At 42.8% G+C, this 15,417-nt stretch overlaps 1 protein-coding gene across 1 annotated transcript; it reads right to left on the bottom strand.

The window, feature by feature from the left end:
• Positions 1-117: 117 nt before the first annotated feature.
• Cyt-c1 (Cytochrome c1) lies at positions 118-13,905 on the bottom strand. The gene is made up of 7 exons (XM_089579737.1): positions 13,766-13,905; positions 13,304-13,348; positions 12,273-12,424; positions 11,141-11,267; positions 5,639-5,809; positions 3,154-3,402; positions 118-377 (listed from the first exon to the last, which is right to left on the bottom strand). Exons 1-7 carry the CDS (start codon positions 13,835-13,837, stop codon positions 267-269), a joined length of 927 nt encoding a protein of 308 aa, XP_089435863.1. The 5' UTR covers positions 13,838-13,905; the 3' UTR covers positions 118-266.
• Positions 13,906-15,417: the final 1,512 nt, after the last annotated feature.

Raw genomic sequence — 15,417 nt, 5'->3', positions numbered from 1 at the left:
GGATACATTCCTTAGTAGCAAGGTTTTATTTGGGTTTAAATACACCTCCCTGAGGATACTAACCACATTTCATTCCTGGACTGCATGAGAATGCAAACAATATGCACAAGACAGCGGTGTGTAGACAGGCCTGCATTTTATTCCTTTGACTGAAAGGAAAGCATATGCTACTGCCCGAAGGTCAGTCTCTTTCATCTGCTTTCCTTTTATCTACATCACAAATTGCAAAGGAAAAACAAGAAGGCAATGATCATCCTGTGCAGCACCTACTCGTAACTTTTAGGCTTATAGACTATCTTCCTCGACTTCATGACAGTCCACTTGAAGCGCTTGTAGTACCAAGACACTGCAGTAAGCACTATGAGAATCATGGAAGCCTGGAAGAGTAGAGAAATGGGGCATGTGTAAGCATCCTGAAAATCTGCCAGAGAGCAGTATAAAAAGTATCGGCATATTCTGGTAGATCTTTCCCTATGGTGGCAGTAACAATGGCAGAACTCACGGTCTGCTGTTTGCAGGATTTATTTTTAAACTGGCGAAAGAAAGTTGGGCCAAAGCTGGCAGTCGTGCCACACTATACTCGCACTGCATTCACTGTGTTGACACTGTGTTCAAACTTCGTCACACTGCTGGCAGTTCAGCTGCATCACCGGGAGTGGACACATGAACGTCGGGTACCTTAATCTTTTTCTCTTTTTTTGCAACTACCATATACACTCGTGTAAAGGTCACATTTTTTTTAAATTTTTTTTAATTTTGACTAGGTGTGGCCCTTAATGAAAGCACCATTTTTCTAACTTGCATTATGTGTTCTATATTTGTGCGATGACTGTATTTTAAGAGAACTAGTGCTGGTATGGTGAACCCTTCTTTGAGATGGCACACTGAAGGTCTGTCCGATACAACGGCTGGTGGAAACCCCAAGCAATAAAACAGGCTGGTAGGCCACTTCATCAGCAGACCTCATGTCACCCCCAAGTTATTCCAACTAGTTATTCTGTCCTGCATCTCCTTGCAGAATGTGCCTAGCGAGGGATATCACAAACACGTGACAAGCAATTGCCTTTTCTTAGTGCCTTTAGACTATTTTTTTAACCCAGGCAGTGGGCAATCATCATGTCAAGTCTAGGGGTTTGCAGACATGGCCTACCACGGAAAAGCGAAACTCCGATGTTGAAAAAATTGTATTAAATTGTTCTGCGCGTGTCTCAACTTCTAGTCGGGTGTAAGTTATTTGGGCAAGGAACTTTCAATTGCAGCAAAGAACATGAGATCAATAAAAAATCGGCCGACTGTCCCTTTAACAGTCCCTGGGAAGCTTTCACATCGAGAAAAAGATCTGAGGTGCAGCTTCACTGCTTCAAATAAAAAACAAACAATTTTATGAACAAGCCTTTCCAAGCCCTGGCATCCTCGTATGAGGACATGTAAAGAATGGCAAAAAAAAAAGAAAGTTGCCTCCAGTAAAATTGAAAAAATTGCAAAAACTTCCCTGGACGTTTCCCCCCTCAGGTAATGCGATTTTGAGTGCTGCTCTTCTCACTGCGCATTTAGCAGTTGCATCCGCTTCACTCATCACAGTACAGGAACTGGCCGGATGTATTATGCTGAACTTTTGCGTAGTGCTTACATCGCTGCCACACTCCAGCCACAAGCACCCGAGGCGGCTACAACATTACTTCCCCGCCATTGCGGAAGCCTGTGGCGATCCCTTATTAAGGGGGGTGTGCGGCTTTCAGCAAGCAGTTTATTCCTTGAAGTATTACATATTTTTTTTAGCATATTAGAAATAACTTTATGACCACAGTATACAAATTTTGCCATTATATCTCCAGAAAATTGTTTCCTAAGGCTGGTTCAACATTGATTGCATTCCTACTGCTGTACTACGGGGTCGAAGACATTTTCTGGAATTTTGTTTCGCAAAGCACGAATTGCGGTTTTGAATTTTTGCGATATAACATCTGTAGAGATATCTAGAGTGAAAGAAAATTTCATAAAAGAGATATAAAATTCAAAAATTTGAAAAACAGAGATTGTCTTGACCTGCACTATGGTCCTCAAAGTAAAACAAAACAAACCAGGCAAAAAAAGATGACGGAAGCCAACAGTCATCGAAACCAAGGAGCATAGGGGATGTATTTTTTTTTGTGCTTTTATCAATGGGAGATTAATAAAAGCAGAAGCACCGGACATGAAATTCGGAGGTGGTGGGTTCAGATACCACTGGCGACATGTGGTAGTTTTTTATTCTGCTTTTATTAATCTCCCATTCATGAAAGTAAAAAAAAAAAAATACATCCCCTATGCTCCTTGGTTTCGGTGACTTGGTTTCCATCATTTCTGTCGTAACGAGCACCTCTTTCCATTCCCTTGTCGGCTGAATAGGTCAAAATAATAAAAAAAGTGAAGAAATGTGCTCCACAAGTTGAGTATCTAGGCAGTAAGCCGTAATGGAGAAAAATACCCACTGTTCCAGCATTTCTTTTTGCAATGCACAGCCGCTGCACAGGCTTACCACTACATATCCAGCAGTAGGTCACCAGACGCATGTACACTTCATTTTACATTCTACATAATATAGTTCTGTTTCTGCGAGAAATGGCAGCAAACCTTCATTTTGACAGTACTACATGCCTATGCAAACAGGATGCTTGTACTCGGCACAGCAAAATGGATACAACTGCAACAGACAACGTTCGCTCGAAAAACAGTAAAGCAAAATTATCCTCACGTATTCTTAAAAGCTATCTGCAACAGCCCTCTCCCAGCCTCCATCAGTGGCACATGCGTTTCTAAAAAGTCTGGTGGGAAAAGCACGAGACTTCTAGGATGGCTCTAATCAGGTGAAAAAGAAAAAAGGGCTGCGGCGCCTACCGACGAGTCTCTAATCGGGAGAAGAAAGGCAGCGAGGGAACACACAGAAACCTGGTTCAGAGGCGAAAGTGGGAGATTTTGCCCATCGGGCCATGTCCCTTTAATGTCACAGTGTTTACACCAAAAAAGAGCAGTGTAGCAACTGCCACCACTACGTTGCAAAGGGGACGCTCCTATCTTCCACCCATCCATCTGTTGCAGCAACTCTGTACTCATGTAGCACAAGCATGACTGACTGTATTCGCACACTACTGAACTAAAAACGGTAACACTCACCTTAATGAACATGCGCTTCCGGTCGTCGAACTCGGGTTCAGTGCAGTATTTGAGGAAGGTGCTCACATCCTTGGCCATCTGTGATGCGGTGGCCGGTGTGCCATCAGAGTACTCCATGGCCTCATTGTACAGAGCCTGTGCCATGCCTATTGCTCCTCCTGGGAAGTATGGGTTGTAGTACTGGCCCTCTTGAACCTTAACACCGGCTGGCGGATCGCAGTAGCCAGTCAGCAGATGAAACAAGTAGTCCTAGAAGCAGGTAAACAGATGCATTCTCTGTAAAAGAATTCTAATTTTCTGTAAAATACTTTTGTGATGCACGGTCCAGTCGAGAAGAGGCACCGGTAAGGGGCGTGCACTACCTGCTGCTTGTTCAAAACTACCTTGAGGGGGTATGGTAGGGTACATGGGTCGTCGTGGTTTCAGCTTTATAGTTTACCAGCTGTTACATATTTTATTGTGAAATTTTGGTTGCTGAATAAGAATGCCTTTGGCCTTCTTTTGGTGCAATTTTTTCACAGCAAGCTTTCTACTTTTTTTTGTATTTGAGAACCAAATTTTAGGCTGGGGTGTAAAATTAAATGTACCTTTTCTCAGAAGCAAAACACAGTATGACCGAGAAACTTAGCACACTAATTCCACAAGATAGTGGCTTTAAACGGAACCTAATAAAAATGGGTTTCTATGTGCACCTCAAAAAAAAAAAAAAATATATTGGCCTCCCTTGACACCAACCGTTGGAGAAACTTCCCAATGAATTTTTTTTTCGAAATAATAGCTCCAACAATGTTAAAAGTTTTAGGTTCAGACTATTTGCAAGGGATTTTAGTAGACGTTGAGAAAATTTCAGTGTAATCAGCCTGATAGGTTTCGAGAAAACGTACATGACAGTTCGAAAAATTCCAAAAAAGTGATTTTGAGAAAAATGGACTTTTATGTTTGCACACAGAATACAACAGATCAAAATGCACCGGAAAAATACGCGCACTTTCTGGCTCGTTAGTATCTTCCCCAAAGCCTTTCTTCGTGTTTCTTTTTTTTTTCTACAACACTCCTTGCTAGCTTGAAGTAAAGCACATCTGAAACGAGCATACTCTTTCCCCCTTTGAGGGACATGATCAATCTCTCCTTTTGCTTCTTTAAACTACCTCTTCATGAGGACTGCCATACTGACACAGCACACAGTATTAAGAGGACATTGGTTGAAGGGAGCTGAAAGGAGTTCAGCCACGCCCATGTGACAAGGGTATTAGACTCTGAACTCCCTTGACCTATAGGACTGCGAAAGAGTTTTGCCTCAGAAGAGTTGTCACCATGTTGCACGGTCTGTAACGAGCTTCTCAGAGGATCTGCCAAGGGCCCATTAGGCGCTATTAATTCAGTACAAATACGTAATATTATAATGTTCAAAGCAAGTGAAATTTTTTATACATTTTTTCCCTTCACAAAATGCAATTATTGCATTAAAAAAAAAAAACATTTGCGAAAAACAACGAACATGTTCGCAGCACAGCACTTCTGTCTGCTTTGCTAGATCATGTGTGGCGTTGTGCAATGGATTGCGATTCTGCAAATTCTCCGCTCTGACACTTTGCTAGTGGAGGCTGTGCGAGTTGTGTGAATGAGCCATAGCGCTGCACGGCGTGGAGGAACGCTTCACAGCGAAACATGAGAGATGTGGGCACATGTTTGACAAATCAAAACAAAACTGGCATTACAACAGAGCTGGAATAATTACTTTATGCAATAAAAACTAATATAATTACTATTTCAGATAAAATTATTGAAGAAATGCGATTTACTTATTTGGAAATAAAGCACATTGGAAACGAGAGTATTCCCTTCACCCTTCGAGGGAGATGATAAATTTCCTTTCGCTAGGAACTTTTAAACTTCCTTACCTTAAGGACTGCCATGTGAAAACACAGCACGCATCTCCCTCAGATCAAGACAACCTTGGCTGAAGGGAGTTTAAAGGAGTTCAGCCATACCCCATTGTCATTATCTTCAAACACGTACCACTACATTCGTCATCCGTGTTTATTCCATCGATACTCATCCACCGACGCGTGAAAGCGAACATTTAACCCACACTAAGGTAACCGTGCACTCATATTCAGAAACAAAATTCCACGTGACAAAAAAAAAAGATAATAGTATACCCATGTGACAGGGGTATTAGTCACCTCCCTTTTCAGAAAACCTCAGCAAGCCCTCCAGTTTAAATATGAGCCTTTGCTAAAAATATTTACTGAGAAGGCTTTTTTCCCCACTTTGAAAATGAGAAAAGAAAAAATTTATGTAGTGAACTAACAATAGGGAACACAGACCACATGTAAGCAGAAACGGGACAGAAAATGGGGAGATAAACTGGAGGATTATAGTCGGCCACTCTGCACTGGAGGAACAAAAATATGAAATGGTGGGAACAGTAAAGAGAACGATGAATATGCAAATTACGTGGAAACTGTGCACATGTTTTTACCTCGCCACCATGCCGAGCGTTGGTGATGAAACTCAGGTCCGGTGGAAGGGCTCCGTTGTTGGCAGCACGAGCAGCCTCATCATTCGGATACGGAGATGGAAAGTAGTCTGACAACTTCCCAGGCCGCTGGTACATATTACCTTCTTCATCAGGACCATCCGTAATTTGCACCTAGAAAACAGGAGTTACCAGCCAAGCTTTAGCCAAGGCGACAATGATGTTCACACAAAGAAAGAAAGTATTGCTGAAGAGTCATGAGTTGGACCAGATGATGCATGGCTACAGAGAAAGCAACCAGCAAAGAAAACACCATACATGCAAAAAAAATACTAATGAACAGAACAAGCACTTGTTGTGACCATTCGTTCCTTACGTGTGCGTTTTCCTTCTTTTTTTGTCACTTAGTTTCCATTCAGCAATAAGGTAGCACACAAAAATGTAGTGTCTCACAGCAAAAGAGTAAAATGAGGAAAAACATGTGAAAGTGATTTTTATTGCACACCGTTCCCTACCTGTGTACACTGTAGTGAAATACTGGAAGAAATACACATTAACATGAATTGAACCGCAAAAATGTGCACAGCACATGCTACTTCCGTCTACTCCATCCATTTGTCTTTCGTAAAAGTACAAAATTTGTGCACAGAACTCAAACTGTGCTTCCTTGCATTAATTCAAAGCCTTGATTGAGAGGGCCATGAATCACTCTTGTCAATAATCAGAAACACTTCGAAGACTGTGGGGTGCCTCATGAGCGATACAGTCCTGAAATATTTTTCGTAAATACAGCGCAGGAGCTGACATACTAAATACAGTGCAATCCACTTTTAGCGATATTGAGAAAACAGGAAAATCGCATCGTTGTAACGGATTATTCTTACATCGCGAAGGCAAAAAAAAAAGCGAAAAGAACACCCAAGCCGTGCATGCAGGTACTACTACCCATGCATGTAGCCACCGCCACTGGCGCTCCTGTCAAGGGTGCACAGCGTCTTGGCGCTCTGCCAAATTTGCCAAGCAGCCACCCCTGCAGGAGCTGCCATCCAAAGATAAGCACGCCCTGATGCTTTAAAAAAAATTAAATTCTCAACCACAATAGTGGGGGGGTTGAGAGATATTGTTTTCCGCTTACTAAAGACTTGCGCGGTGGCGGCCAAGCAAGCTCTTCCCTCCTCCTTGCAGCGATTTTGACAATACAGCACTTGATTCCCAAGGCCGTAAGCAACGCCCCTTCACACATTTTGCCACGCCAGTCCGGGTCTGTTTGCAGAGTTTTCACGTCATTTGCTTCTAAGTATTCTATCAGACAAATTTTGGTGGTAAACACCTTCTGGGCAGCCAGAATTCTATCATCGTATCTGTAATTTTGCCGATAATTTTATCATTGTATACGGTTTATTTTTAAATAGGGGCAATGAGAGAATTGATGAATTTAAGAATTTCATTGTAATACATGGATTACACTGTAAATAATTAGCTTCTGCAGTTTCCCTGAACTCAAATTCTGTTATCAATTTCCCCTAAACTTGACCTCTGGGAACATTCTTCCGCTTGCCAAGACCATGGTCACTACCATGGTGTGCTACTCTGAAGGTCGGGAGCTGGTGGCAGCACATGTAACTGTGGTTGTCACCCGCCAAATGCATGCCAGCTGCAGTACTATGTCACAGAGAACCAGTAAGAAAAGAAGGGAATCTTAACTTTGCACTATGCAAGTCCTATCCACGGTATGAGCCCAAGCAACTTGACTGGTAAGTTCATAGGTACATATTCTCACTGTTATGCTGAGATAACTATTCAAGCTCAGGGAGACGAAGGGCAAGGGGGGGTTCAGGCCCTTTTACAAACAGCAGCAGTAACGATAAAACCCATACACCTGAAAGCACCAGCCTAGCCACTACCGCAAAGGACAAAAAGAGAAGGAACACTGAAGGAAAGCAGCAGTTTTTGCACTCCAAATGTATCTCAGTGGTTTGGTTTTGTTGTGTACCAAGCAGCTGTTATTAGTCTTCACCAAACAAAACATGAACTGAATAGCTCAGTTAATTTATAACACATGGAAGCAATAAAAAAAAAATTAGAATCAACCACTAGAGCCATCTATGTTCCCATACCAGACACTGCAATTACTGAACCTGAAAAAAAAAAAAAAAACTCCCAAGCAAAAAATAACGAGAAGCAACTTGGGCAAACTGCAGGCAGTGCAGAGCCACAAAATTTGAAGGCATTGCTGGCTGGAACTCCCCTCAGTAGTCCTGGAAATATAGCAGCGAAGCCACTTTGGTTTTTTAATCACAGGCTTATCAGTTACCATTTCTTTTCACAAGATGATTAAGGGATTCTTGCTCATTAGAGCTACACTGTGGGCTGAGAGGCACACCACAGTGCAGAGCTCCAAATGTCAACCACCTAGAGTTCTTTATTGTGTACCAAAATCTCAGTACTACTAAACCACCACTAAAGGTGCCTCGAACAAGTCAAGGATTTTGCATAATGCCAGTTCACACTTGCCATAGGCTACTATGACAATGAAAATGCACCTTCCTCGAGGCCATACCAGTACCCTTAGCACCACAGCCCCGATTTCTGATTATGAGACTTCTGAAACTAAAATAGAAAGTGTCAATTTTCCACGCTGCATGCTAGCAAATGAAAGTGAATTCTGAAGAACATCTGTGCACACTTCCAGTTCCACTCTAACAGCCACATTTCAAAACAAGTATGCGGTGTGGTGTACTGGTACGGTACAGCAGTGCATGTCGTGCTTTATACAAAGTGATACTTGAACCATGAGGGACGCCGCAGTGGAGGGCTCCAGATTAATTTATACCACCTGGGGTTCCTTAACGTGCTCTGGCATCACACAGCACAAGGGCACTTTTTGCATTTCACCTCCCCTTAGGGCCAGCAGCCTATGCCAAAGCCAATAAGCTGTTGCGATGGGCGAAGTGAAAGGTACGTCAGATTTTCTTAAGCTACCATTTGTACTTCAGCAGAAGCACCAAATTTACTTGCGTAAGTTTCGATGGAGGTGAAACGCAAAAAGGCGCCCATGTGCTGTGTGATATCAGTGCACGTTAAAGATCCCCAGGTGGTCGAAATTATTCCGGAGACCTCCACTACGGCACCTCTTTCTTCCTTCCTTCTTTCACTCCCTCCTTTATCCCTTCCCTAATGGTGCAGTTCAGGTGTCCACCGAGATATAATAAAATAGTCTTAGGAATTTTTTTGGACATTAAGAAAGCATTTGACACTGTTGATCACGAAACTTTACTGAAAAAGCTGGCGCATTACGGGTTTAGAAGTATTAGTTTAGAATTTTTCAGAAGTTATCTCAATAATCGGCGGCAAATGATCCAACTTAGTGGTGTAAAATCTGACTTTGAAACAGTTACGGTTGGTGTGCCTCAGGGTTCAGTCCTTGGTCCGATTTTTTTTACCTTGTGTGAAATGCGGCAGGTCATTAATATACAACACTTCTCTGTTTTTATGTATGCTGACGACACTGCTCTTCTATGTGCTCATGAATCAACAACAGATCTTATTAGCACCGCAAACCGAGAATTGGAAACTTTGTGTAGCTGGTTTATTTCAAATAAACTTGTTGTAAATGTTAATAAGACAAAATGCATAATATTTAGGGGCTCCAGAAAAACAATACATGAAAACCTGCCTTCCGTGCAATGGCTTGGAACACCTATTGCACTTGTCAATAACATCACTTATCTTGGAATAATTCTAGATGAGAACCTACACTGGAAGCCATACATTCAGGCGCTTTGTAAAAAGTTAGCTGCAGCATGCTTTGCACTCTACAAATGCCGAGATTATTATGGTAATGACATACTCAGAATTATTTATTTCTCAATTTTTCAAAGCCAGTTATCATATTGCATTGAATCATGGGGCCACACCTACCAATCTTATTTGGAACCACTTAGGGTCTTGCAAAAAAGGGCAATTCGATTCATTTCACATTCAGGATACAACGCCCACACTGCTCCTCTTTTTAAACAGATGGATATACTGCCACTACAATCATTACTTGAATACAGGACTGTCTTGACAATACACACATGCCTTACAGACAATTACCCGTTACACTCATCGCTATTCTGTATCCCACCACTATGCACTTGCAGCGCCACTCATAGAAATTTCCTTCTTCCGAAAACAAAAAATGTCTATGGAGAAAGAAGGATGGCCCATGTTGGTATTAAGCTGTGGAACAAGCTTGTAAAACTTTTCCTGTGTCACTGAAGAAATATTATAAACAATGAGTGAAGCCACTGCTTTTTTTTTCTTTTCATGTATTTTTGTATGTTTGTGTCTGTTTGTAAAAGAGGCTGGGTGCTCTGAATATTGTTGCTCTATGTACCCATTTATGTCTTTCTAATTTCATAAGCTTTTATATGAATGTAATTAATTTTTGTTATGCCTGCAATTTTCTTTGAAACTGAATTGCATGGATCCCGACTAGCTTTCAGCTAGGGATCCAGATGTTTTCACAAGCATGCCTTGAATGAATGTTGAGAAATAAAAATTGAATCAATCAATCAATATGTGAGGCAGTTACTGCGTCATTTCCTTTCCTCAAAACCAATTTTATATGAATACATCCCTTACTTTTGCTGTCGAAAACTACAATTTTTTTTCTTCCCTCACGTAATGAACGCACCCTTGTCTTTTAGCCCACAGTTAGCTGATAACGATAATGAATGCCAGCAGGAACCCTTACTTGAATGCCAAAAAAAAACTACGCAATAATATAAAGCCCCATCTTGTCGAGTGTCAAGCCCACTAGCTCCCCTATAAGACAAATTGCCAAAAAGAATATTCCGCAAAAAATCCAAAAACCAATAAAAACCATGCATGGCCACAAAGGGTTTCTTTGTTCGAGCTGTCATATTAAAGATTGTAAAAAGTTGTCTCAGCTCGGCTTGCTCTGAATACTGCAAGTTGCACTAGAATGAACTTTATTAGTGCTCTCTTTGAACAGAGTTGTGGGCCACTACTCGCGTTACACATGCGGGGTTAAGAAATCATTTCAAGGCAAGCTGCACTGGATGAAGTATTTATTTCACCAGCTTGATTTTTGTCCTCTATTGCACCATTTCAAATTTTTTTGGAATATTCTACCCAGCGTAAAGAACGCACCCCCCCAGTTGACTCTATGGGCAAAAAGTGCATTCAATATGAGAGTAAATACGGTAAATGACATCCACTCAAGTATTCTTAAAGCTAGCTTGCTCAATGATGAGGAAGCAATATGATGTTAGTCTCAGATTTCTGAAAGTGTCCAGCTAAGTTAACCATAACGTAACCATAATCAAAAGCATGCAAAAAGCACACATGAGAGCTTTTAGTTTGAAGGGAAGGTGTAACCAGAAGTTAGGAGCTGTTCATTACGCATGTTTCAACGGCTATGGCTATAGGGTGTCCTGATGATTCAAAGGGTGAAAATACAGACCAGAAATAGACAGCAGGAAACAGGGAACCCACCGATTCAGCTTCAGCCTTGGCTTCAGCTTCGGTATGCGACACCCCAACTAAGTTGCGGTATGCGATGAAACGCAGGCTGTGGCACGCTGCACAGACCTGCTTGTAGACCTCGTAGCCCCTGCGAATGCTGAAGAGAAAGAAAGAGGGCATGTATAGTTCTAAAACTAATGCACCTACAAGAAGCTCATGGTTTGAATGTACACAACACACAAAACCCAGTGAATGCAAGGCATAATCTGCAGACCAAACTTAGTAGCCTGCTATACTAAAGCAAATGGAGACTTTTAAAAAAGAATCAAAGTTGTTGTTGCATGACGCAGAAAATGCTGTTAACTTCCATAATTCATTGCACAGGAGCTATCCTCTTACCCTAATAGAACCACATCATCTTGCACAGACCTATACAACATATTGCAAGGAAATCCAACAAAGTAGATAATTTCATATAAAGTGACTTTTCATGCATCTCTATGAAGCAAATGATCAGTACACACATTTTATATTTATGAAACTAAATATTACTTTTGATGCTACTGCCTTCTCAAAATATTCAAACTTAGACATAGCCTTAAGTTTTCATATTAATAATTAATTAGGCCATCTAGAGTTCTGCTATGGTTGGAGTATAAAAACCAGGTCAGGTACACCACTGATGGTTATTTAGTCACTTATTTTTTAAATGTACTGCCATCAAAGGATGGGTAACGTCGCACCATGTGAACAAACATTTGAAACTTGGGATATTAACATGCGCCAGAGAAGAAATAACTGCCTGATTCCACTAGCATCTCAGAAATACAAGGAATGCAATCAGAAACAACACACATTAAACCGCTGCTTATCAAAACAACAATAGAAGCTGAAAAGGGGGGAGGAGGAAGAGGAAGGCAAATGAAGCAGCTTCCTGTTTCCAGGTTTTGTCTTATGTTTGACAACTTGAAATACCTGAAAGAAAGCTTTCAATAGGTGTGCACTTCAGAAGAACACAGAGGGCCAATGACTAGATCAGGCTGAGAAACATCGCTGGCAGCTCTCGATGTAGTCAAACAGTCTCATGCACAGTACATATGCGAGCGTAACATGCAACAGCTAGAGCTCCTGTAAGAAAAAACTTTTCGAGACAGCCACCAACCTGGCGTGGTCCAGGGAGCTGATCAGCGTCTCTTTGTGGGACCATGGCAACTTGGGCGGATGTAGCTCAAGGTCAGACGCTTTCACCGATTCATTGAGGGCATAAATGACGCCTGCTACGCCAGCTCCAACCACACCGACAGTACTGAAAAACTGGAATCGCCCACATAAGTTCACAGTTAACGACAGGAGACAGACAAACAGCTACGTACAATACAGCACAAGACCAGCACTGAAATGCAGACATTGCAGCCAATAAATCATAACAGTGCGTTGACCATGGAACAGACAACCTGTTGGAGCATAACTGCTTCAACAGCTTGTCCACCCTCTGGAATGGAGATAGAACCTACAGCCTTTAGACCTAATACAAGGGAACATCACTGTAAAACAAGTGGCTTGGCCTTGAAAGGAACAGAAAACAATCAGGTTTCACTCAAGTTAGCACAATAAAACACACATTTGCAGTTAAAAAAAATTGAGGGCATGTTCAAAGAAAGGAACAGCTACACACAACACCACGTCCAAATTCATAAGTCAAAGGTGAATCCCTACAGTGGCAAAATAATGAATAACAAATTCAGCTGAGCACGGCACCGTTTCCTGCATTCTCTGCTCTGTGCCTCAAAGCCTAAACAAAATCATGCAAGTATTTTCTTTGCAGCGATAACGTTTTTTGGGGCCTATAAACTTGGGTACTATCCTAAAGCAAATCGTGTTTACAAAGGTCATAACGAAAAACGGCTATGCGCCACACACAGCTGGATGGTGAAGATGGCACCAGATTTTGTGAAACACCAGGAAACAGCAGTACAATCATTTCTATTATTTAATCAAGAAATCAAATGAATCATCAACGTGCTTACGATCCACATCGACGTCCGCGACAACATACATTCAATAACCAGTTTCATATGGGGTCACCCTATGATGAACAGGAGTAGGAGTGGAAGCAGAAGGCTCTAAATTCAATGTTGGACATTCGATTCATACAAAATTCGGAGAGGCAAGGTCAAACTATCTTCCACTTACGACTTTCTTGCCCCTGCTCAATGGCGTGTAGGTCGACGCATGAGCCTGAAATGTAAGCGTAAGAAATGAAATTATATCTCTAAGTGCTTCCGAGTAGTATGCACGCGTGTATTAACGTATGAACCTCACCCTCAGCTTAGTAGGGCATATTAACTAGGAGAAAAGAACACTACACGACCTATTCCGGTGCCCGCATGATCGCAACAATGCACAGGAAGCCCAGAAACGTTAACTGGGCTGCAACCTTCGCGCTTGAGGTGCGTACTGATTTTTTTTTCTTCACTGTTTTTCTGCACAAAATTTTTGGTCGCACCGGTAGGCAGGAAGAGCAGCCGGTATCAGGGTTAAACAACGTGCGATTGTATTACCGTTGTACATTGACAGTACAAGCAGTACTTTCTGTGATGTTACAAATGGCTAAGCAAAATCTGCAATGAAAAACACAATTCCGACACATTTTACCTTACTGATCAATGATCCAGACTGTAGTCGCAGGAAACTTGAATTTCCAAACCTCCCCACGACTGCAGCCATTCTGACGAGGGACAGCAGAGGACGTTCACGCAGCAGGCGAGATCAGACGAGAAAGCAAGGGAACGTAATCTTGCATGAGCCTAGATATATAGTTGGTTGCCACGAGATCGCGCTAGTAGACATTTGTCCTCAGATACCGTTATTAAGCAGTTTCGGTGATTTCAGTCGTATTAATCGTATCACTCGTAACCTTCATAACAATGGTCATAGGTGTAGTGGTTCATCATTAGTGTTTTTTTTTTTTTTTTTGAGGAAAGGAAATGGTGCAGTAACTGTCTCACTTCTTGGTAGACTGCACCGTGAGGGATGGAAGGAAGGTGGGATAAAGGTGGAGTGAAAGAAGACAGAGAGGAAGAGGTCCTGGGGTAGGTAGGTAGGTAGGAAAGACTTTAATTGCTCTAGAAAGGTGCTAGTAGCAGACGAGAAAGAAGAGGTCCATCTTCCTTCTTCTCACAGGGTCGGTGCCCCTATTCCAGGGCTCCGCTGAGCTTCGCTGCTCGTTGGGCGTGCTGGATAAGACCTTGTTGGCAACCCAGATCGCCGCTGGAGAGCCGGCTCTCCCACTGTTCTGCACTCGGGTCTTTGCGAAAGTTGTCGTTTTTACTGCATTCCCACGTGATGTGGTACAACGATGGTTTGCTACCACACCACGGGCAAGTGTCCCGATATTGCGTCGGGTAAATCTTGCTAAGGATATGCAGGTTTGGGAATGTTCCTGTCTGCAATCTTCGCCAATACACTGCCTCTAGTTGATTTAGATCAGGATGAGGCGGCGGATAGCGGATCCGTACCCCCTTATAGTAGTTGAGAATGTCTGAGTACGTAGGGCTGACTCGGTCGGGTAGATCGTCCGATTGGGAGGAAGCTCGGCTCGTATACCCTCGAGCTACCTCGTCGGCGCGTTCGTTCCCGGCTATGTCGGTGTGTCCTGGCACCCAGTAAATGCTGTGTGTGACTTTTGGTGGGGTCGCGCTCTGGAGGAGCCGGAGCGCGGCGCGACCTATGCGGCCGTTCATGTAGTTACGGCACGCTTCTCTCGAATCTGTAAGGATGGTAAGGGACATGTTGCTTCGATAACCGGCTACCGCCGCTAGAGCTACGGCCAGCTCCTCCCCTTCGGTTACCGTGCAATCCCTCACTGAGGCGCTAGCTAATTCCTTTAAGTTCGAATCAATAACTACCGCCACTGTGCTGTTATGTGAGCTTCCTGTATACGGAGCCGCGTCCGTGTATACCGTTGTGGATTTTGTAGCTAGATTTTGTTGTACATACCTCGCCCGGGCTGCCCTACGGGCCGCATGCAAGTTGGGGTCCATGTTCCGGGGAAGGGAGCGAACCTTTAGCGTCTGGCGAATTGCGTCCGGTATGCTCGCAGTACGATTCTCGAATTCCGCAGTTCGGCCTAGCCCCAGTCGCCTAAGGAGCGAGCGCCCCGTAGGAGTCTGCTGGAGCCTAGCTAACTGCGTGACCAGTTGTGCTTCTTTGATCTCTTCGAAGGTGTTGTGAATTCCAAGAGCCAGTAGTTTTTCGTTGGAGGTGGTCATTGGTAGATGCAGGGCAGTCTTGTAAGCTTTGCGGAG

This window comes from Amblyomma mixtum, chromosome 3, assembly GCF_055824585.1.
Source record: "Amblyomma mixtum isolate Tamu chromosome 3, ASM5582458v1, whole genome shotgun sequence".
Taxonomy (NCBI): Eukaryota; Metazoa; Arthropoda; class Arachnida; order Ixodida; family Ixodidae; genus Amblyomma; species Amblyomma mixtum.
Note: the sequence above shows the minus strand (reverse complement) of the source record. Positions and strands in the feature narration are given on the sequence as shown.